The sequence below is a fragment of the Delphinapterus leucas genome, chromosome 18 (assembly GCF_059928025.1).
Source record: "Delphinapterus leucas isolate spDelLeu-1000000601 "Yukka" chromosome 18, BTC_Dleu_Yukka2, whole genome shotgun sequence".
Lineage (NCBI taxonomy): Eukaryota > Metazoa > Chordata > Mammalia > Artiodactyla > Monodontidae > Delphinapterus > Delphinapterus leucas.
Genome location: NC_143146.1, coordinates 72159445 through 72183319, shown reverse-complemented (window position 1 = coordinate 72183319; position 23875 = coordinate 72159445). Strand labels below are relative to the sequence as shown.

Genomic DNA, 23875 nt, shown 5'->3' with positions numbered 1-23875 from the left:
TTATACATACTCTATCTACCCTCTGGAGTGAGTGTTTTATCTATATTTTTACAGAGGAGAAAACCAAGGCTTCAAGAAAATAGGATATTTTCCCAAGTCATAAATCTCCTAAACAGCTGTCCAAGTTGGAACTTGAACCCAGATCCATCTGACTTCAGCCTGTGCACTTAACTCCCTGCCAAAGGGCGTTGAATTCATTACATCTGGAGTATGTCTTTTCAAAGGATCTCAAGCTTTTTAGTCCCATGAACTAAGAACTGAGAAGTAAAAGAAAAAGGATGTGAAGTTCCTGAAAGCTTTAGAATGGCCAAGTAATGACCTATTAACGGGACAAGCCACAACCACATTGAGAACAAATGGCTAAGATTTACTGAGCATCTGTATGTGTCACTCATTCTTTCAGCGAATACATATTGAGACCTACTTTATGCCAAGCATTGTTCTAAGTCCCGTGGATGCAATGGTGAACAAAACTAACGAATCAGACAGAAATCCCTGCCTGTGGGGACTTCTTAGACTCCCCAGTTTGTGTCTGCGTCAGACACTTGGCCATGGGAACTCAGAAGTGGTAAAACGTGGTCCTTACCCTGGAGTTCATGATTAAGAAGCCAAGACAGACACACAGATAACCTAACTGTAATGCACTGAGATTAAGTGCTAGACTCCAGAGGGGTATGAAGTTCTGGGAATGGTGGCTACTGGGTGGGCATGGGGGCTTCCAAGGTTCTTCTTGCTAGCTTTAGATGGCTAGAGCCCTCAAGAGATCCCAGATCCACTGACCTGCCTGGAGGTCCTCTGGGACCCTCATGGCCAACTCTTGAGAAACAGGAACCCCTCAGGTGGCACATTCTCATGCAGGCCTTTGTCCTGTAGTGACTATCCTACCAGGCCTCCCTCACCTGTGTATCAGGCAATTGAGAAGTATAGGTTTTTTTTTTTTTTTTTTTTTCTGTACGCGGGCCTCTCACTGCTGTGGCCTCTCCCGTTGCGGAGCACAGGCTCCGGACGCGCAGGCTCAGCGGCCACGGCTCACGGGCCCAGCCGCTCCGCGGCACGTGGGATCTTCCCGGACCGGGGCACGAACCCGTGTCCCCTGCATCGGCAGGCGGACTCTCAACCACTGCGCCACCAGGGAAGCCCGTGTATAGGATTTTACATCTGTTCCTAACTCACTGCATTTCTTTACATTTCATTTTGCTCATTCTAGCTCTTCCTTCCACCTGAGCTCTTTTTAAACATTGTTTCAATAACCTTAAATATAATCTGTTCTTCCCAGCTTTGGGTCATCTAGAAATTTGATATCTTCACCTTCTATTAAAACACTTGGAGAACATGGTCAAGGACAGGCCTAGAGAAAGGTATTAAAGCCTTCTTTCCAGGCCAGCAGAAATCCACCAAATAATACCCTTTGGTGTAGTCGTTTGACCAGCCAAGTACCCACGTAACTATCGCTGAGGTTACATCTCTCTACAGTGGCCATAAGGACATCATTGGAGATGTTATCACATGCCTTGGCAAAGTTCCTCCTTCCATCCCCACAGACACACACACACACACACACACACACACACACACACACACACACACACTTCTATCTTGGTAGACGGTTGAGGAGATTGCAGTTGCTTTAAAATTCAAAATGTAAGATGAGAATACCGAATTATCTGGCTCTAGCCATGACAGTAAACTCAGGCCTGTCGTTTACACGTGGGTTTTGCTGAAATGGTGCCAGACTGTCAAACACAAATGAAAAGTTACCAAACAATTGTCCCACTTTGTTTTATTAATTTTTGAGTAGACAAGAAGTATCGGAGCCGCACGTAAATGGAGTTCATTGTTAGCATTATATAAAACAACAAAGTAAATCTAATATATTTTAATGAAATGCACGGCCATGATTGTGCTGTATGGTAATTAAATAGAATTATAAGACATTAACAGCAATTGAAATAACTTTCTCACACAGTAGAAAATCCTGGGGGTGAGAACTGGGTAAAAAAAGATCCTTAAAAAAAAAGGAAAAGATATGGGTAGGGGGAGGAAATTAGGGCCATCTAATAAGATCAGGGTTAGGGGTGGGTTTTGCCCTTATTTAAGCCAAGCAATTCCAAAGACTGTGGAGTTTCCAATCCCTGCCCCTGACTAAATTTACCAGCTGGGAATTTGGGCAGGGAGAATAGAGTCTAAGAATATTTGTTCAGCTCTTCTAAGAGAAAAGAAACTGAAGAGTTCTAAAAATCAAAAATCAACTAGAGCTGATTCTAGGAGTAGTGTTAAGATGCTAAAAGGTGAAAGGCAGTGCCTTCCCTCTATTACAGCAACAAGAGGAAAGCGGGCCTTCCTGTTCAAGAACCTGGTGAGTCAGTTCAAATTATCTAGGAACCCATTAAAAATTCAGGCACCTAGATCACTCCTAGATTACTCAAGGAAGGGGGTTGAGGCGTGTGTATTTTTAAAAGTTCCCTAAGTGGTCCTGACAATTACCCAAGTTGATTATCTAGAACCTTTATGCAGATAAATTCTGCACCTAAGGGTAATTAGAAATCACAGCCAAAGAGAGAAGAAAGATTGGGGAAAGCAAGCTGAAGAAGTAGAAAACCCCAAGGACTACAATGCCAATGTGTGTAAGAAAATTTAACCAGGTTGCTTTCCTAACGCCTACCACCACTCAGGGGAAAGGTACTCTGACGGAGACGGTCAAGAGGGAGCTCGTCGTGATGCAGCATCGAGCAGGCCGTGTGGGATGTTAAAACATGAGGCTTGAGAAAACCGAAGTGAGGGAACTGAGCAGTTGATTTGCGGAGAGATGTTTCAGGAGGCGAGAGGAAGTGATAAAACAGAAAGAGGCCTTTTCAAAATTTAGTCAGACTGATCTTGCTTCTAGTCTGCAGAAGCCAAAGCAATTTTCAGTTAACTCCTTCCTCCCCTTTTCCCTTTCACTGCCACAGGCTAAGGGTGGAAACTCTGTGTCCAGGGAGGGGCGCTCTTTCTAGCCTAGAGCACAGCCCATACGAGCCACTTAACCTCAACTACGCTGGCAGCTCTACAAGAAATTCCGTACTTCTGTGACCTATTTCGTCTAACACACTCACAAATGCAAACAAATGTTTAAATTACGCTGGTCACAGATCTAAGAGGTTTTCGAAGGTGAAGTGTGATTGTCAACCAAGCTTTGTGCATCGGTAGCTGCTTGCCTGTGAGCTGCCCCGCAGAGAAAGGGACGGCACTGTACACTGAAGGCTTACTGGGGCACGTGGGCAGTCACCCCATTCGCTTTCCTTCTGAATCTTATTTGTGAGCCTCTCATGCAATAGGCACTGCGTCTCCCTGGTAACCAGCCCCCCCGCCCCACCAAAGTACAGGCAGCTCCTATTCTGCCTCTTTTTGTTGTGTCCCAATCACAGTCCTCTACACGAGGCTCTTCCAGTAACTTCCATCTACTTTATCACTTTTTCGTTGGTCCCTGACCTCAGAACTTGAAATCTCTGAAGAGCAGAAGTGGGGTGCTAGGAGAGCCAGTGGCTAACTAAAGGTTATCCACATTTCCCACAGGCAGTGCTGGGTCTTGCTATTTTTTATCAGCTGAACCCCACAAGAACATTAGAAGCCCATGGAATCCCCAGCGAACAGCCCTCACACAGTTTAACGTCTCCAGTATTGACAGTCATCCACCTACTGTTCCCCCTCAAAGGCTAAACATACTCCATACAGGTTTTATTTTAAATCAAATCAGCACAGGGTACAGACTACTTATAAAATAGAGATGCAATCTGCCTTGGCAGGAACTGTGACTTACTATTGTACTAAACAACTCCTGGTACTCTGTTGATGCTACGTGGTAAATTTAAATAAGTTGCCTCTAATATGAATGTGGCTGGGAAAAAAAATGATAGAAAATTGCACCAGTTTTCATCCCAAGACCGACCACTCAGATTCTGTGTTATTTCTGTCTCCAGAAGGGGTATGATTTCAGCAATGGTAAAAGCATTTGCTTATCCGATTAGCAAAGCACTTCTTCCCTGAGATTTTCACAAGTTGATGTTATGAAGAGAGTACTGTTGTGAGGTCTTGCTGTGTGACCTTGGGCAAATCACCTCCCTAGGCCTCAGTTCCTCCACTAGAAAAATAAAGAGCATGAGATCTCTAAATGTCCATCCAGCCCTACAGCTTTCTGGCCTTCTAATTCTAAAACTTCCAAAAATGAAAATTAAAAACAGAAAGCCAACTGAACAGCCTGGTCAGCCAGGATGACAAGTGGCTGTGAAGGGCAGTTACATGGGTGGGTACCACCTGTGCGGAGTGCATTCCTGTTCCCAGTTACTCACCCCCTCCCCGGAGGAGGATTATACATCTCTAGCGTCTGCCACGTGACGCCTCTTGGAGAGAATATTTCCCAGTTCCACTGACAAAAGGTTTGGCCATATGACTTGTTTTGCCCAGTGGAACGTAACAGACACGATGTATGCGACATCTCAAGAGGAGTTCGAAGAGCCTCTGAGGGCTTCTGAGACCTCCTGCTCTCCTCCCTGTGCCACGAGGACAGGGGCCACTGAAGGTTTTGGGGATCTCAAGGAGACACCGCGCAGGGAGCGGAATCAGAGTGAAAGCAGGGCTGCAGATGACATGAGGATAGGAAGCGTACTTTTGCTACTGCAGCCACTGAAACGTGGAGGTCATTTCACTCCCTCAGTCTCACCTAGAGAAAGCTGACTGACCCGCCACTCCACGGGGCACATCTGATAAACACCCAAAGAAGGACAAGGATGACCTGGCTAAGGTGGGCTCTTTGCATGAGCGTTCCTGGCGGCAGCCGCCTTGTAACTCGGCACCATGGACACCGGAAATACGCAACTCTCCGAATTTGCAGCACCGGTTGCCTCAGACAGGAATTTGGGGCTGGCAAGACGCCAACGTTCCGGTGAGGCCCTCGATTCACTATGCATCTAAGTGGGGCTCAGTGGGGTAAAGAGGGACCCTGGCCTTAGCAGCCAGAGGCGCCGGGCCACTCCCTGATGACTGAATTCCCACGTGTCTGCAGAAAACCTTGATCCTATCTCTGAAGCCAAGTCACGCCACCTTTGAAACCTCACAGCGGTTCTCAGTTCAGAGAGGTCATCTCCAGGGGCCAGTCTGTGCTTCTGTTGTTCTGTGGTTGTTCATCTGAATGAAAACGCAGTATTCTAAGATTTCGCATAGAACAAATGGCTTCTCTCACTCAGGATGAGGAACGCCAGATTCAACGATCTGCAAGGTCCCTTTCAGCTCTGAAACAGACCAGGCTTAAACCATTACCTAATCTGGACACCACTCTCCTCACCATTGGACAGGCGGATACCGTACCTATCAGTGGCACGCATCAACTTGAAGCAGCAAATCAGGGCAGAAAAACATGAATTTTCCAAGTGAACTGACATCACAGCCTGGGTGAGATGAACATGGTTATATGGCAACCCTGCGCCTACTTATCAGTCCTTGCTCAGAGTAATGTGTATGTTACTTTAAGAGAAAAAAAGAGAAAGAGAACTAATTAGATTTACATGTGAACACAGTCAAAATAAAGAACTCAAATCTATTTTTTTCATTCTTATACAGCCTGAGGGCAATAGCCAAAAGAAATTAAGTGTGAGTAACGCAAAATAGATTGTGTGAATTTCAATTTGAAATGTGTGAAGTTAATATACAACTGCAAATTAAGAAGTGCCTTTTGATTTATAAAGTAGGCTTGATCCACACGTGGAAAAAATTCTATCCCATAGACAACTCCAAGATGGGCTCCCAGGCTGCATGCGGACCCGGAGAAATGGAGGGGAATTTCGTAGCACTGAGAAGACCCTGTGACTGCGGAGCAGTGCCGTCATCCACGGCAGTCACAACCAAAGCACCCGAGGCGTGCTGCTGCGGGGCCTGTACAGGCAGGGACTATGGCCGGGCCACCGCCCCTCCTGAGAAGACCGGCAAGGCAGTCTCGCAACAACTCCACAACCAGCGCTCAAGATAAGGGACCTTTAAGCTACATACAAATGAAGGGAAATGAAGTTTTGTGTTTACTAAGGCCAGGTCCACAGACTAACATCCAACTTTGCCATCATCACACAGTGAATGTTTCTTCGTGTCAGTGTTCTTCACAAGGTCTTTGCTTACGGGGTCACAGTGAAGAAAGAGCCTTCTTGTAGGATTCTCACTGCCCACTGGGGACAGAGCCCCTCCTGTGTGCGGAGACCTGCGGGGGAGACGGCGATGACCCCCGCTCCCTGCCCTCCCAGAGCTCACCGTCTAGTGTGTAACAGAACCTGCTCTGGTAAAAGGCAACTAATAACTGTAACACAAGTCAGCAGGAAGACGGTGACCGTCACCGCTACTGGACTAGTATGCCCGCTCTCGCCACGCGGTAAACTCCTCTTCGTGATTCAGGACATCATCACCTCCTCTGTGCTTCTCCTCCACACCGCTGCTCAGTCACATGCTCACTGTGGCTGATGCACCTAGGATTCGATGATGGTTTGTTTCAGGGCTTTCTCTACCGGGACGAGTTCCCTAAGGCAATGGCTGTGCCTCAGATCTACTGGGCATTCAATAAGTTAAACTGACTTCATATAGGTCTAAATAATAGACCTACATAAATCAATTAATATCTGTATGAGATTCAAATTAGAAAACCTGGAGAAATAAGTCCTGGCTAGACCTTTCCAGGCACCCTTTGTGCACAAGCCCCCATGGATTACACAGAAAACTTCCTTACCCAGAAAACCTTGGAAAACTCCCCTTTATGGAAACTGAAACCCTCTGACATCATGTAATGTTTCTTCTTTCTGTGAAAAGCAAATGGGACTAACAAACTGCAACTCTGGTCTGTGATTCTTAAGCGAAGTGCACGAAGCTCTACCTGTGTGACCTTCTCTAGGACATATGCATGTATCTGCAGTAAGGAAAGACAGTGAGACAGTGTGTAGTTTGTAAATTCCATATTTAAAGTGCCTCTTTTTGAGAAATGATGCTTGCTTTTTTTTGTTCCTATTGTAAAGAGGGAGAAATTTGAGCCTTAGTCTGCTAAATGAGGCAAGAGAGTTCGAGCTGAGCGCTACTACAACCCGTGTTTTGGTTCACGAAAGGTACTAAAAGCAGTGAGAACAGGACCCTCTCTTCATCCCGCCTCTCTTACCTTTGCTGGAAAAATAGCCTAAGAGCTCTCACAAGCATTTAGCAAAACACTTCTGTGTACACGGGTCTACCATGACCACTAGGGAAGCCACGCCAATATGGGGGTGATTGCAGAATCTCACCTTTGGTGAAAGGCTGAAAGCAGTGTGGGTACCGCCTAGACACAGCTCAGGCTGTGTGTGTCAGGGAATGAAAGGGTAGTGGGACACTTTGGTCTATTTCCGGTGTCCTAAGATTTCTGTTACATCACAATAGAAGTATCGGAGCAAACTCTAGCTCAGGGAAAAGAGTGGTCCCTAACTGTGGCAGATCCAAAGCAGCCATTCCCCCCTTGAGTCCAAATGGCGCACTGCCAAGCAAACAGACCCCACGCGCTCTGAGCACAGGGTCAGGAGTCTTCCTCACCACTGCATCTACGTATCCGAGAGGCACTGACAAAGAGCCAGGCTAGGCATCCAGAGCTGCTTTATTTGCAGGAAGAAACAAAGCCCATATTAAATAAAAAGAGCTAACCGGTGATGTGCTGTGAACTGGCTCCGCAAGGGGGCGTGAGGAGGAGGAATCCTCACTTGTGCTGTTTGCCGATTTCCACGGCGTAAATACTCTCACCATAGCCAATTTCAAGCTATCAACAGGTTGACAGACTTGCAGCATTTTAAAATATTCAACAATTGGCTCCGAGGGACATCCATGGTGGTGCAGTGGTTAAGAATCCACCTGCCAATGGAGGGGACACGGGTTCGAGCCCTGGTCCGGGAAGATCCCACATGCTGCGGAGCAACTAAGCCTGTGCGCCACAACTTCTGAGCCTGCGCTCTAGAGCCCGCGAGCCACAACTACTGAGCCCGCGAGCCACAACTACTGAAGCCCGAGCACCTAGAGCCCGGGCCCCGCAACAAGAGAAGCCACCGCAATGAGAAGCCCGTGCACCGCAGCAAAGAGTAGCCCCCACTCGCCGCAACTAGAGAAAGCCCGCGCGCAGCAACGAAGACCCAACGCAGCCAAAGAAAAAATAATAATAAACTTAAAAAAAAAAAATTGGCTCTGAGGAAGCCTGTGAGGAGCCAGCTCGAGTACACCGGCGCGGGTCACATTTATTGCGGGTTTATTATGGGGCCAGAAACTGATAAGCACTTTATATTTCAACTATCTCATTTCATCTTCCCAGCAGTCCTGTAAGGAAGGTCCATCATCATCACCTCCATCTGAAGGTGAGAAAACAGAGGCACAGAGAGGATAAGCAACTTGCCCCGTGTCACCCAGCTGGGAAGCGGCGGGGCTGAGGCTGGAATCCCGGTTCTGACTCCCGAGCTGAAGTTCTCCCAACCCCACAGTGCTCTCCTGGGACAGATCCTTGTTCCCAAAATAACAGATCTCTAGCCAAAGGGCCAGGATGGTGCGATGACCAGAGTATGCACGGCCCAAATAAGGCCAGACGTTTGCAGTTCATGCCAACCTCCCTCACCGAGTCACAGAACACACGGAGATTCCTTCTCTTTGAAAACTCAAACCTCCTCCCTTCTTGATTCTTCCTTCCAGTCCGACTCTCACCCCTTTGCACTTCCCCGTCAGGAACGAGAGCCTCTGTCCTGCTCTTCGTCCCCCAACGAGCTCACTCACATTTAGATGACCAGCTCTATCCCTCCGTGAACAAGGACAGGTCGGCAAGCAGCGCCCTCCTCGGGAGCGACAGCTACCTGCACGTCCCCCCAACCAGGACAGGAACCAACGTTCCCAGTGCAGGAAGCAGCGAGCACACCGCCCGGGGCATGCTTTCCACACGCAGTGGAGGAACCGTGGTGGAAGCGGCCCAGGGATCACTGATAAGTGAAGAGGAAGAAATGGACAGTGATGTATTCATATCATATCCAGAAGTCAGGAATTATTCCAAGTCTGAGGAGAAATGAAAACCCAGGACGGGAATTAAACTTGTCCTGAGTCATTCAAGGGCCATCACCTCCAGACTAAGCAGAATCAGGAGAACAGTCGGCGGGACTGACTGAGAACCGGAATTGATGGGCATATGCGGGTCAGGCTGGCAGGCGGACGGAGGACTCCCAGGCCCCGATCTCGAGGATTTGTTTCCATTGTTCCGTGACGTTGTTGCCGAAAACAGTGAGTTTCCTATTAGAAACTCTAATATGTGCAATCTAAACTTGAAACAATTTTCCCTATTTAAATATCTTCCACATTGCAATTATTCAAAAAATATTGATCAAATGAATGGAAGGAATATATTTATATAAAGAAAATAGTTGGAATTTTGTGTTTTTAGGCTATGTTATTCACAATGCAAATTATGAAACACATATATGCCTGTGTAATACATTATGAAGCTAATTCACAAAGACAGATCTTAGAGATCTTGGGCAAATTCATCTTAAGAGGCACCCATTTTGTGTTCCAGCTATTACCACGCTTAGGTTAGATTCTCCTCACCAGTGGAACTGTAGTCATTCACATCATAATGTGCACAGAAGTGTTCTTTAGAATAGAGTAAAAGGTAAACTAATGGTGATAAAAAATAAAAGTCTTCCAAATGAAGAGGTTCAGTGGGTTTTGAAACTATTCATACAAAATGCAACCTTCCAATTAATTTGCAAGAACTGACTGACACCAGGGAAGATGCAGACTTAACAGCCAAAGTTAAATGAAAAGTTCTGCATAATTAGTGGCTGTGATTAAAAAATGAAGCTCATGATTTATAACTGCAGCCAATGATTTATTTCCTCCACTTGGATCTACACACTTTTGTGAGGTAACTTTTTCATCTACGAAAGTCATTAAAACTAAGCACTAAAATTAACTAAATCGCTGTACCTAGTTAGTCTAACCCAAGGTTTTTTTTAAAAAATGAACCATATTTAATCTCATGGTTCTCGATAAAAATATTATTCATGATTTTTGGAGGGCATTTTGTGCCAATAAGATTATTTTTCATGTTTTCATATTTACAGTCCTTAAATTTTCTAATTTTGTGCATATTTTTATAAATTACAAATATTCTGTAGATTATCAGTATAGTAAATATATTGTAATATAGTGTAAACTATCGTGTAAAACTCACAAACATCTTACCGATGGAGAGGCATCGTCACAGGAGTTTGCAGAGCACTGTCCCAGGTCACACGAAATGACCAGCACAATCCTGCCCTGCAAGGCACATGCAATGGGGTCCAGAGCCACAACTGACTTTCAGGCCGAGGGCTTTCAGGAGGCAGAAGTAAAGGCAAGCACTGACTGGATTTCTATAAATACTGCTCTTTAAAAACCACCTTAATATATTTGTAAGCATATTTCCTTTGTAAAGCAAAATAATTATCATATAAAAGCAAAAGGTAAAAGCCTCCCTTCCTGCAAGAGGTTTTTCATTTTAGTTTGAATAAAGAAAAATTCAGGTGCTAAATTTCAAAAGGAATTCATCTATCAGAGAAGATTTTTCTAAAATATTAAAAGTTCATTTATAGTACAAACTAGTAAAATATATAAGAAACTGGTATACTTTGAAAAGCAAAGAAAAGATGTTTTCATTGTTTAATAATCCCACACTAAAAAAAATCAGGGGGAAAATGAGAGTTTTCATTAAGAATAGGAACTAATGAGGTTGTTTCTTATGATAAGCAAATATGTATTTCATACCATTCCCTAATGAGAACCTAGGAAAACGGTGCTTTTCTTTTACCATGAATATTTCTGGATGCAGTTTCTAGCTGCCTTGAGCAAAGTCCATTCTTATGTTGCTAGCTTCTGCAAATCTCTTCCAGAGCCACTGTGCTGGATGACATTTTGTCCAATTAGTTGTCAGCATATTTCCTTTCACCTTCACTGCAATAACCTTACTTCTTCTAAGAAGATTTCACACCATCAACCCGTTCATTTAAAACTATACAAAAAGCTGTTCTCAAAGACCCACTGCTAGGCAACAGAAACCTGTGAACTAAATCTCAGGTGAAAAACAGTTCTCTTCGAAGAGAGATGAGAACAATTACGGTCATTTCACAGTAAATTATTAATTTAACCCAGAATACAATATCATCTTGTTAGAATTTCTAAATAGAGGTCAAAACAAAAAAGGCAACCTACAAGGACTTAAGCATTTTTATGAGTGTGTACATGTATATCTGAATACGTACAAACATGTATATACATTCAGCACACGACAGATCCCTGATGAACAGCTAATTCGGTTTGCTGTGTTTGATCAACGCATGTCTGTCCCCTGTGCTACAACTCCGGGAGACGGCATGGAAGGTCGGTGCGCTGGGTTTTCAAGAGAGCACTGTTATTACCAGCTCTTTACAGAGAGACACAAACGAAGCCAGTTCTTACAGTAAAGGCAGAATAACGTGTACTAAATTCAGAACTAGCTTAGATTTTGAAACATGGGCTCTGCATTGTAAACCAAACTAAAACATTTCACACACATTTATCTTTGAGGAAAAAAAGTTTGATTGGGGAAAAGGCTTTTAAAGGCTTACAGATTTCATGAGAAGGGTTTCCTAAGGCCTTAGAAACCAAGTTGTGCTTAAAAAGTAATTTCTATGAGTTAAGCACAAATGAATCATAAACTTATGGATTGAATTCACCTTGAAATACACAAGGGTTTAAAAATTAAAGGAAATATGCTTGGTAAAGTATGTTTGAGAAATGTTATAAAATATATTTCAGAATGTTTGAAAAATAGCTGGAGGTATTTTACAAATCCCAAATGAAGCTTGATTCACCCATCTCTAATTACAACACTAATTACTAACACTGTAGTTTAGGATTTATGTTATGGAATACAGTAGTCATACCATGATTAGTTATTTGTTGAAAGAAGTTATTTAAGATGTGCTGATTGAAAGCATTTTGAACGTTCAGAGCTAAACTCAGCTCTGGGGTAGTTCTTCAAATACAGACACTGAAGCCAGGGCAAGTACACGGGGCTGCTCTCCTGGTAACTCATGGCGACCATACGTACAGCTGAGGACTTTGGAGCTGCCGCCCTCTATGCAGAACACGGTCAGGAATCTTATTAGTAAAAATAAATGACTGAGCTCTATACCACTTAAGTTGGTGATTTAAATATGATTCATGGAAACTCTTAGAATGATCAGTTCATTTCATAAAACCGGCCCTGAAAAAGAAATAGCTGTATATTTACACTCTGATATAACGTAGGGCAACAATATTCCCAAAGTCATGTTAATCCCACAACACAAGCCATTATTTTTTCCTATTATTATAAACATAAATACTGTAACAGAATATATCACTGTAGTCTGCCCAAAAGTCTCCTGGTAAAAAAAAAACGTTACAGGAAAGGGATGGTAAAACGGTGATTAATAACCTCAGAAAAATGGGTGAATGTTAACATATTTATTTCAAGAATTGAGTACTTTTGCATTTAACGTTGTTGAAAGTAACCTTGGAATATGGCAAAGGACTAGGCTCTGGAACTAGACTGACTTAGGTTCCATTTTTTCTTCTACTTCTTAGGAGCCAAATGACTAGAGCAAATCACTCTATAAGCCTCAGTTTCTTCTTCTGCAACAAGAGAATAATAGTAAATACATCTTAGAACTAATGTGTGGATTTAATAAAGCAATAAAAGTACAGTATCTTGCATACCGTAAACATTATAAATGTTAGCGCCAGTCCTATGACGTTAACTTATCCGATACTTCTTATTCTTAACTATTACCAACTGAGGTGAACAGTCTGTATCGGCACCATGCCGCAGAGGCTTTAAGGTCCTTAATAAATGCTCCCCTGTCTAGCTTGCTTTCATTATACCTTACCTGCAGCATTTGTTAAGATCAGAAATAGATATAAGTCCTATTTCCCAGTTCAGAATGTGATCTTGAACACAGATATTAAAATCTCCCTGGGCACAGTTCCTTTACCTGTGACACGAGGGGACTGGACCAAGTCATTTGCTCCCAGCTTCGGGTCTGCTGGGCCAGGAGCATCTGACCGTGGTGATACCCAGGCAGGCAGGGAGGAAAGCACGGTGCACCAGTCTCCTGAATCTGAGCCTGGGTTGATGCAATCAGCCAGGTGAGACTTGAGCCCACCCTGCCTTTCCACCCATCCATTTGCAAGGAAGCAGCTGCCGCCGGCCAGGCAACGCTTCTACCTTCCCTCGCCGTTTCCACCTGAACTCCTGGCTCTGGGCAGGCCCCCTAGCGATCCAGTGTGCTCTGCTGTGAGCCATCTCAAGGCGGCACTGCCCATACACCTGGAGAAAGTAGGAAGGACTGAAGGGAAGGCCCTGGCCACATATGTGTCCTACTTTTGTCCTTAATTAATTTTGTAGCTCATTCTTTTTTTTCATATCCTTTAAGAGATCAAAACCTCAATGGTGACAGGAAGAAAAAAAGTGGAGCCACGGAATTAAATTGTTGCTAGGTGCCTTCCAGCTATAAATATTATACAACTACATGACAAAATAATGATGCATAAATACCTACTTCACACTTGGTCTACCTGGAACACTCTGGGAACTAAAGATAAAGCTAGAAAGGGCACAGACGGCCTAGATAAATGACACAAACACGAACACTCAAAGAACAGACCTCCCTATCACTCCTCATCCCCAAATGGCTGGACTCCTAATTTACCCGCAATTCTAACACGCCTAACAACTGTTTCTTTTCATTAGGTTCACTGAAGACTGCAGGCCGGAAATTGGAAGAGAAATAAAGGTTGACAGCCTGATAACAGAAGAGTAAAAATGCTACAGAAGCAAACGCCAAAACTCAAAGACCACTGAGTGACAGGCAGAAAAGCCCTGCTGTCCCTCCACTAGCTGCTGAGGGTAGCACATCACAAGGAGAACTCTGAATGACAAAGAAAAGGTTACGTTCAAATTCTCTACTTTACAAAGTCAGAGAACAAGTGTGATATCTTTTAGAAAGGTTTCAGTAAAAACCAATTAAAAATAGATAAGCATATGAAAAGATGTTCAACATCATGTCATCAGAGAACTGAAAATTAAAACAGCAATGAGAACCCACGACACACCTATCAGCATGGCACGATCGGAACCCTGACAACACCAAACGCCGGTGATGATGTGCAGCAACGGGGACGCCCACTCATCACTGGCGGGAATGCAAATGGTGCAGCCACTCAAAGGCAGTCTGGCAGTTTCTCACAAGACTAAACATACTCTTACCATACATTCCACCAACAGTACTCTTAGGTACTTACTCAAATGAGTTGAAAACTTATGTCCAAACAAAACCCTGCACCGGAATGTTTACAGCAGTTTTATTCATAAATGCGAAAACCTGGAAGCAACCAGGATGCCCTTCAGTAGGTGATGGATCAACAAACTGGCACATCCATGTAATGGAGTATTATTCCATGATGAAAAGAAATGAACTATCAAGCCACAAAAAGACAAGGAGGAACCTTAAATGCATATGGCTAAGTGAAAGAAGCCTGTCTAAAAAGGGTACATACTGCATGATTGCAGCTATATGACATTCTGGAAAAGGCAAACTGTGGAGACAGTAGAAAGATCAGTGGGTGCCAGGGGCTAAGAGGAGGGGCAAAGATGAACAGGCAGAGCAGGGAGGATTTAGGTCAGTGAAACAATTCCGTATGACACTGTAATGGTGGATATATGACATTATGCTTTTGTCAAAACCCAATGAACTGTAATATAAACTATGAACTTTAGTAATAATCAATACTGACCCAACTAAAACAAGCAAATCACACTAAAGCGAGATACTGATAAAAGGGGAAATGGCAGGGGGGGAGGGGGAGAAGTATATGAGAACTCTCCTCATATACAGGTTAATTTTTCTGTAAACATAACATTGCTCAAAAAATAAAGCCTGTGAACTAAAAAAAAATAGTTTTGGAGAATTCATAACATAAGACACAGTCATGTGGTGCAGATGTAGAGAATGGACTTGAGGACATGGGGAGGGGGAAGGGTAAGCTGGGACGAAGTGAGAGAGTGGCATGGACATATATACACTACCAAACGTAAAATAGATAGCTAGTGGGAAGCAGCCGCATAGCACAGGGAGATCAGCTCGGTGCTTTGTGACCACCTAGAGGGGTGGGATAGGGAGGGTGGGAGGGAGACGCAAGAGGGAGGAGATATGGGGAAATATGTATATGTATAGCTGATTCACTTTGTTATAAAGCAGAAACACACACACCATTGTAAAGCAATTATACTCCAATAGAGATGTTAAAAAAAAATGGAAACAGGAAAGAAAAAAAAAAAGACACCGTCATGTGGAAAATTCACCTTATGGAACATCCACTTTGCAATGGTGCTACACAAATACGTGTATTTGTTAAACCAGTTAGAATTAATCGAAAAGCCATTCTTATCTTAGCCACATCAACCTTGAAATTATTAGCATAATGCACGGCAAACACAAAATGTCAGGTTCACAATATGTGATTTTATAAGAACTGAAACTCCGGAAAAAGTCATCCCATACTAGCGAGGGATTTGTTACTCCCACTGGTGGCAATAAGTGGACCAGCGACTGTAGATCAAATATGAACCACAAAGAAAACACCGACAAGCCACACTCTAGAAATTTATTACCAAACTACAACCTATGCACAGACACAGCTAAGCTCATGAAGCTAGTGATGTAGCCGCACAAAATGTAAGGAAAAGCACATTTAATAAATACAATTTGGAAACGTCTTTTTCTTTAAATTAGGTTCAAAATACTGGGAGACAGACACTGAAACAAAAATCTTAACAAAACACTTACAGCACATAGCGATCTCGCTGGACACTGTGTCCGCACAATGTTAACCGAAGGCGACGCCTGCTGCCCTGCTGCCGTGTGAACAGACATGTCACGTGTCCACCTCGGTGTGTTTCCATGAAGTACTTAGGTCCTTGTACAGGAACAGATAGGTCCCGAGACTTTTAATGCTGTCACATGAGTTTGTATTTATGAAGCTATGAGAAAACGGGAGGTGTGTTGTGTTTGAAACCACTCCTTGACATGAGGAACATCGAGTGATGAAGCTGTCCCAACAAAGAAGGGAAGACTCACCCAGACATTCTGTAGAGGCTTCACTTGTAATATATGGCTTTCCCAGAGGAAGAACAACAAATATTTTCAAGTGAAATTTCAGTGTTAAAAAAAATGAGTGAGAGAGGAGAGAGAAGGAAGCGCTTAGACGAACACATAGGTATAGTGGAGATGACAAACTGAATTTCAATATGGTTTCAATTCATTCGCACCTAAAACTAAGCCTGTTTGACTGAGGTAGACTCTGGAAATAACACGTGCAAAGACTCAGGTTTTCCAAAGGGCAATATTTAGTCATTTCAGAGGTTGTAAAACAAAAGTGCATTTTATGATTTTGAACATAAAATAAAATGGGAGTCCTTTCATAGGAGGAAAACCTCCACATTAATTCCCTACCAAATTTCCATATGTACAGAAACCTACACACTGCTGGTGACAAAGCAGAATCTAGGTTATTTCTATACATATAAAATAAAACCAATCAACAAAGGAGAAAGGTAAAATAAAAAGAATAAATTTGATGACGTTACCTTAATATTTTTCCTGTTTTTATTAACAAGTCATCTGGAAATTGAGAAATATTCCTAAAGTTAAAGAGTTGTCCGGAGCCAAAAAACCTAATAAAAATTCAAAGAATTATTGTTAATTTGTGAATGTTTAAAAACATATGTGTTATCTTAGGGACTTTATTTTTAAATATTCATATAGTTTTCACAAGAGAAAACAATATTAAAAGCAAACGTCCTAAAAAATCAAATAAATAAGTACGAAAAGCCTAATTTAAAGGTATAAATAAGTAAACATAGTAATTATTACAGTTTTTAGCTTTTTCTGCAAAAAAAAAATAATTAGCAGAGATAAGAATAAAACATTTGGGGTTTAAATATTTGTATTCCCCTAACACGCCCTCCAACTATAATTTCTACCCTTTTCTATTGTGACAGATTCTTAGATTCACATAAATATTATGTACGTTGGGCTTCCCTGTTGGCGCAGTGGTTGAGAGTCCGCCTGCCAATGCAGGGGACACGGGTTCATGCCCCGGTCCGGGAAGATCCCACGTGCCGCGGAGCGGCTGGGCCCGTGAGCCATGGCCGCTGAGCCTGCGCGTCCGGAGCCTGTGCTCCGCAACGGGAGAGGCCACAGCAGTGAGAGGCCCGCGTACCGCAAAAAAAAAAAAAAAACAACTATGTACATCACAAATTAAGTGGTATGTGCAAACTACTACACAATCAAAACCATTATGGAACAGAAGATACAAAACAAATGTTAAAAGAAGGATTACTATTGTTTCTTCATATGGTTAAAGTGGCCCTTTCTTGGAAAAGGCCAACAATTATCCTTAACATTTTATGCCTATCACACAGGAAATACCCTGAGGTGACTTATCATTCACAAGAGAAAAGGAGGAGTGGGAATCTACTATTATGCCAAAAGATTCAATAATCAAGACAACACAGAAGGAGCCAAAGCCCACATGACAAGCAATACCTGCCTCATCCTTCACTTTGCCTCAAGGTTGCTAGGGTAAGGAAAGTGAAACAGAACCGCGTCGACTGGTCTGTGATTCTCATCCTGGATACGGCAGTGTACACAGAAACTTCCAAGGAGGGGATTCAAACAAGCTCAAGGTGTTCGAAACCTACAGTACCAATACTTTCCGTTCAGAAGAGTCAGGCTGCATGTAGCAAAGTGAAAGAGTGACACTTATATTGAAAATCTGGGCTGTGTACACACATTTTTCCTGATGTACATGTATGTTTTTTTATGGCAGATTCACCAGACGCTTGCTCACTTTTTGAGTAATTAGTGATTTCAGCCTACGTTTGGACAAATATCACATCATAAAAACTGCAGTCTCTGGAGCCCAAACGAAACCCCCAGTTAGGCAGCTAGACCACAACATGTTACCTCTTCCAAGCTGTCTTGGCATTTTGGGAGGTAGAGGTCCAAGCCCAAAGTGTGTCTGGTCATTCTGGAATGCCCACACTGCTGCTGACTGAAGATAAAGTCTGTGATGCCATCGTCTATTTTCTACGTGGATTACTAGAAGGTTTCAGCCTCCATTAGAGAGCCATTTGTCTGGCACATTCCATTAATATTCATTTCCTTTTAAAAGTAAAGGAATTGTGCAAGCAAAATGTTTGCAATAAACATGTAACACGTTTACATGTTTGCCATAATTGCATGTGTATGTGTTTACAATAAACATGTAGCTTGGGAAATGACAAAAATTGTTCATGAAAATAGCCAAGATCTATAGTAGTCCTGTTGTTCAAGCAAACGGATACCACTTCTAATTTTAAAGCAAATTTAAAGAGAGAAAAACGTTTATATGTTATCTTTCCAAAGCAACTCGCAGGTTGCTATGCCTTCCATTTATAAACTGAAATTGTTTCATTAGTGGGAGCCAGAAGCTACACGGTGTAATTACAGGAAGTGCCCAGTCGGTACTGCACTGCCTGGTCCGACTCTGTGGCCACAGAGCGCCCACCCAAGGGACAGGCACACAGTAGGCAACCAACATGAGCCTACTAAGATGGAGGACTATCTGATCAGATATCCGTGAGACAGAAGTGTAGAAAACTTAGTCCCGACATCACTGTGTTGAAGAACCCCAAACACTCAGGTTTTCAGAGGAATTAAAGGAACCAAATCTTTCTAATTTGATAATACAACAGAAAAAATAAAATAAAACACAAAAATGCTCTCATTCTGGGTAAGGCAACACAGTCTTGCAATAAAGACAATGCACATACCATGTGCAGGAAAGGTTGGACAGAACGCCCTAGGGATCTCCTCAGGATCCTTTAAGGAGTTAATACATACAAAGCATTCACCATCCACTGACAGAGCAAAATGAGAAACAAGGGAAATAAAAAACACACCGGACTGACTTAACACAGTAAAGATAAGCTCCTAGGAGGCTTGAGTCTCCAAATACTGCTCAACTGATAGTTTTTAAAAAATCAGAATTACCACGTTATTATGCATGAAGAATTCAGAAAAAAATTGAAATGTAAGCCAAGACAAATAACATGAAATCTAGAAAAATGGTCTGACTAAACGATGCAAACAAGTTTTGGCAATCAAAACACTAAGGTTTCCATGACTGCCCCTAGGACTTCGGGAAAAAAATAACTTACTGGATGGCAATAGTCTGCAAGATTATCTTAGTGGGATTATTTATTTCTTTATTTTAAAAGTTCAGGAATAAAAGGAAAGTTCTCTCATTTCAACTTTTAAGATGAACTAAATCACTTAAAATAAAATCATGATATCTCATGATTTTAACTCTTATAAATCTATGCCTCAGAGGAAAGGGGGGTAATTTAAAGCATTAGATGAATGCTGTGGTATATGGTTCTAAGGGGGAAGAAATCTCTTAAGGAAGCTGCTAAGAGTTTAACTGTCAAAAAAGCTATATGTTATTTCTGGTTTTAAACTAGTAGTTGCTGTCCAAAATTGAAAATTCAGGATATCATCAAATACAAATTTTTTAAAGCTTGACTATTAAAGCAGAGGTTGCCCAATCAAAACAGGATAAATGTAATTTTTTAAAATTAACACTAGGCTACTCTACTTGTGACTAGATACATGGCCTCTCCTTTTCTGGCCTCCTTCTACAGTCTAATTCCTGCTGAAAAAAATGGGCATGTCATATTTCTAACCTAATCTTAGCGTGCGTACAAGCACTCAACCTAGACAAGGAATGATTCTTAAATGTTCGTTGTTCATTATGCACGATGTTATTTTGTTAATAAACAAGCTGTCTCGAAAGCCATAAAGATTTTGCTTGGTTTGTTTTGCATTAGCCACAAGAGAGTGGACTTGTTTAGAATACCAAAGCATTTATTTAGAATATGAAAGGCAAATTCAGCAAGAAACAATGTTTGAGCTGAGAAAAATCAAGGGTTTATCTGTTGAACATACTGAAAGAAAAGTGAAAACAAACTCAGAAGTCTAGAGTGAAAAAGAGCATCTTATGCAAATATGATGTTCTTTCCACCCTTCCAAGGTAAAATACTGCCAGCAAAACAAATACTGAAGACCGGAGAAGCCACTTGGCAAAAGGATTCAAAAACCACAAAGCATGAGGCTATTCCCCCATAAAGCTCAATAAGTGATTAAGTAGCTAGTAGAGGGAATGGTGAGGGAAGGGAAGGGAAAATTCAAACTATATAATAGACTCTAACAGTAGTAGGTGAATTCTAAAGATTTAACTAGCAGATTCATTATTTAATCCAAAACCATAATTCTTAACAACAAATAATAGATCTGACACAAACTCAGTTTTGATGTTAAAAGCCAACAGATATAGGTCCCTCATGTTCAGAGCAAAGGACAGAAAAAAACTAAAAAACAATGAACACTAGTGAGAAAAAGAGCTCCTTCTTCATTTTCTGTAAACAAGTTTCTACGATAGCACACTGGTTGCTTTCTTCAGCCCCCAATACTCTGGTTAGGGTGTACAACTATAATGCATGGATATGCGGATATCAGGCTCTCTATGTAAGCTTTTCTTACTTCTCAAGTATATGTATGGTCTTTTGTGTTTTAAATTTTTTCTTTAAGAGAAAATCTCTCCAATGTAAAGTTCCAAACCTGTTTTTTTAAAAAATTGCTGGAATTTCTTCACATTTTATAAACAAAAATACCAGAAATGAAAGAGCTGGCAGAAATTCAAGCAGATCCAAATTCAACCATCCACTTTTCATATTTCTCCAAGTCTGCAGCAGAGACAGACTTAGCAATTTTCTTAAGAGCCAATTCAAAGTCTCCTTTGGTAACAGGCATCTGAAGTTCCTCTTTAGAAAGTGCACGGATCTCTTCTGGACTTAGGCCATTGATTCGTCGTCTCATTGCCATTAAAGAGGCATCCCTAAAAATATACCAAAATCAGTGAATACTTTTTGTTGCAAACGTTTTAAACATATTCAATTGTGATAATGTTGAGGGAAAACATTCAAAAGATCATTTTATATGTTTTTACCATGCTGCTCAGAATTTTCCACTTCAGAGACATCCTGAGGGCTCAGGAAAGGTTAAAACAAGATGCAAAGGACTTAAACATAAAAAGTACTGCAATGAATCCTAAAAGTCTAGGCTGGGCTCAGATGGTACTGAATTTTCTTTTCCCCACTTGCTCCGCAAAGACAGCCCAGAAGTCTAGGAAACTGAAGGAGAATTATGAAATACTGAATTGCATACTTGGAAATAAACATACGGCTAATGTTAACATAACTCAAATCTTATACCAGTTTGTCTACAACCTAATTAGAGGAGGTAAAGCCAGGAACCTCTCTCTCTCTGGAGCATGAATATATCTAAATACAGTGGATGTGGAATTCCCTACATGGAATATTTGTGGGCAAGTGAAGAGAGAAAATCTGGCTTCTCTGGATCCTATTTTCAGCTCATTCTGATCACTTGTAAATAATTACGCAGGTTAGGAAGAAGTGTACAACTAGTGCTCACGAAAAAGCTATTAGGCAGCCAAGCCAACCAAAACTTCAAATTTTTATACATTTTTCTATGGTAACAGTAGAAGCTATTGTGAGCTTATTGAGTGCCACTAAACTTACACGCGAATAGGACAAATACTCGTAGAAAAAATGAGTAACACAGATGTTATGGTTCTAAGGAAAGGCTACTGATGTCAATTTAAGTATTGTTAGGGAAGTTAAGTACTAAAAACAAATCGTCTTCACTGAGTGATGTGAATTGTCTAAAAGTTATGATGTCACTAAACTGAAAGGGAAATTTTTATATATATATATACACATAAAATTGATCACCTTTGTTCATCTGCGTGTAGTAAAATAATGCCCAAAACAAAATGATATTATTTTATGTTGCTGCAGCTAGTCTCCAATTTAGGGCTAAATTAACCTTAGGTTGTCAAAGCCATTTATGACCAAGTTGGGCAAAACAATTTCTTAAAAATCAAAGGCTCTAAAAGGTGAACTACAGTTGACCCTTGAACAACACGGGGGTTAGGGGTGCAGACCCTTGGCACAGTTGAAAATCCGGGAATAACTTATAGTCAGCCCTCTGAACGAGCGATTCCTCCTTATCCACAATTCCAGATTCAACCAACCGCAGATCCTGTAGTACTACAGGATATATTTAGTGAAAAAAATCCACACAGTTCACACCTTCATCATTCAAGGGTCAACTGCACACTGACTTTAAGACAAGTCCTCCTGATAACTCTATAACTAATGTCTAACGTCACGGATCATTAACAACAACAACAAAAAAATACCTGCAAACATTAGTTATATCAGCACCAGAATAGCCCTCAATCTTCTCTGCTATATCTTCCAGTTGAATATCAGGATCCAATTCAACCTCACGAAGACTGATTTTCAGAAGCTCAGTTCTTCCTTTTGCTGTTAGAAGATTTTTTTTGTTGTTATTATTAGATGTTTTACTTTACAAATCATTTTGATAAGAAATCACCTATTTAACATTCAGGAAAAGAAAGAGTCTAATGCAAAGAAAAGTCAACAACTGTGAGTCCACTAATATTACTAATTCACTGCATAACTAGTGGAATCATTTAACTTCCTGTGTGCCTTGGCTGTAATAACTAATAATTGAAACAAAACTCAGAGTTTTCCTAATAGATTGTGAAGATATTTGCTATGAGAACAAAGGGTCTGAGATCCTTTATGAAAAATAAAAACATTAGTATTCAAGCACCAGAACTGCTTTTGTAAAAAAAATATTTAGCCTAGCTTTATGAAACTGGATTGCATGGAGTGCAACTCCTATGAGTTACTTTGCTCACCTTTTAGTATGACATAGGAAAAGATTTCCAGAACTCTAATCAGTATTTTTTAAAAACCCAGTTTTCTTTTCCTAGCAATCAGCCATTGGCACAAAACGCTTATTAATATATTTTTTACTTGGAGAGCCGGCCCACAGACATTTGCTGTTCCAATATGATTGAAATGTGTATCGAGTAAGCTGAAACAAACAGAATTTTTTAATAACCAATCTTGCTTGCTGTTTCACCATCAGTTTTTGTGACAAATCTGCTTAATATAGCACACGAAGATCATGCAGAATTAGCTTGGATCCGGCTCTCTACGATTTCCTGATATACAAAACGAAATTTAATTTTCCCAATTTTTATCTTGAAAAATTTTAAATCTTCAGGTAAAAAAAAAAAAATAGTGAACACTCATTTACCTTTTCTCTAGATTCACCAATTGTCAACATTTTGCCATTATCACTCTCTTGCCCTCTCCTCTCATCCCCACTCTCATTTATGAACTGAGAGCTAGCTATAGGCAACACAACACTTTACCTTGAATTCTTCAGCATGTATTTCCTAAGAACAAAGGCATCCATACAACCATCACACTTAACAGGAAATTTAACATTGGTGCATTAGTATCACCTAATACACAGTCCAGATTAAAATGTCCGCATTTGTCCCAGGCCTTTATTACTTTCTTAAAAACCATTACACATTAAAGTTATTGTCTCTCTTTAGTCTTCTTCAAACAGTTCCCCAGTGTTACTTTGTTTTGTCTTTCATGACATTGACAATTCCCCCCCAAATGATCTTACAGAGTTAAGGCATTCCAATGAAGACCCCAACAGGTCTGTTTGTGGAACCTGACAGGCAGATATGAAAATGTTAATGGAAGGAACCAAGAATAACCAAGACACTCTGGAAGAACAATAGCAAG

At 41.5% G+C, this 23875-nt stretch overlaps 1 protein-coding gene across 7 annotated transcripts in view; it reads right to left on the bottom strand.

The window, feature by feature from the left end:
• Positions 1 to 1763: 1763 nt before the first annotated feature.
• The window catches only part of KATNAL1 (katanin catalytic subunit A1 like 1), a 90867-nt gene continuing 68755 nt past the window's right edge, over positions 1764 to 23875 (bottom strand). For 4 of the 7 annotated variants that reach the window (XM_022574578.2, XM_022574577.2, XM_022574580.2 and 1 more), the window contains exons 10-11: positions 22438 to 22564; positions 1764 to 21051 (exon numbers count right to left, since the gene is read on the bottom strand). In XM_022574578.2, coding sequence (XP_022430286.2) covers positions 20853 to 21051; positions 22438 to 22564 — 326 coding nt within the window. In that variant the 3' untranslated portion in view covers positions 1764 to 20852. Of the gene's footprint in view, positions 22565 to 23875 lie in introns of all 7 variants that reach the window. The other 3 variants (XR_016388729.1, XR_016388728.1, XM_089899688.1) reach the window with 3 other exon arrangements.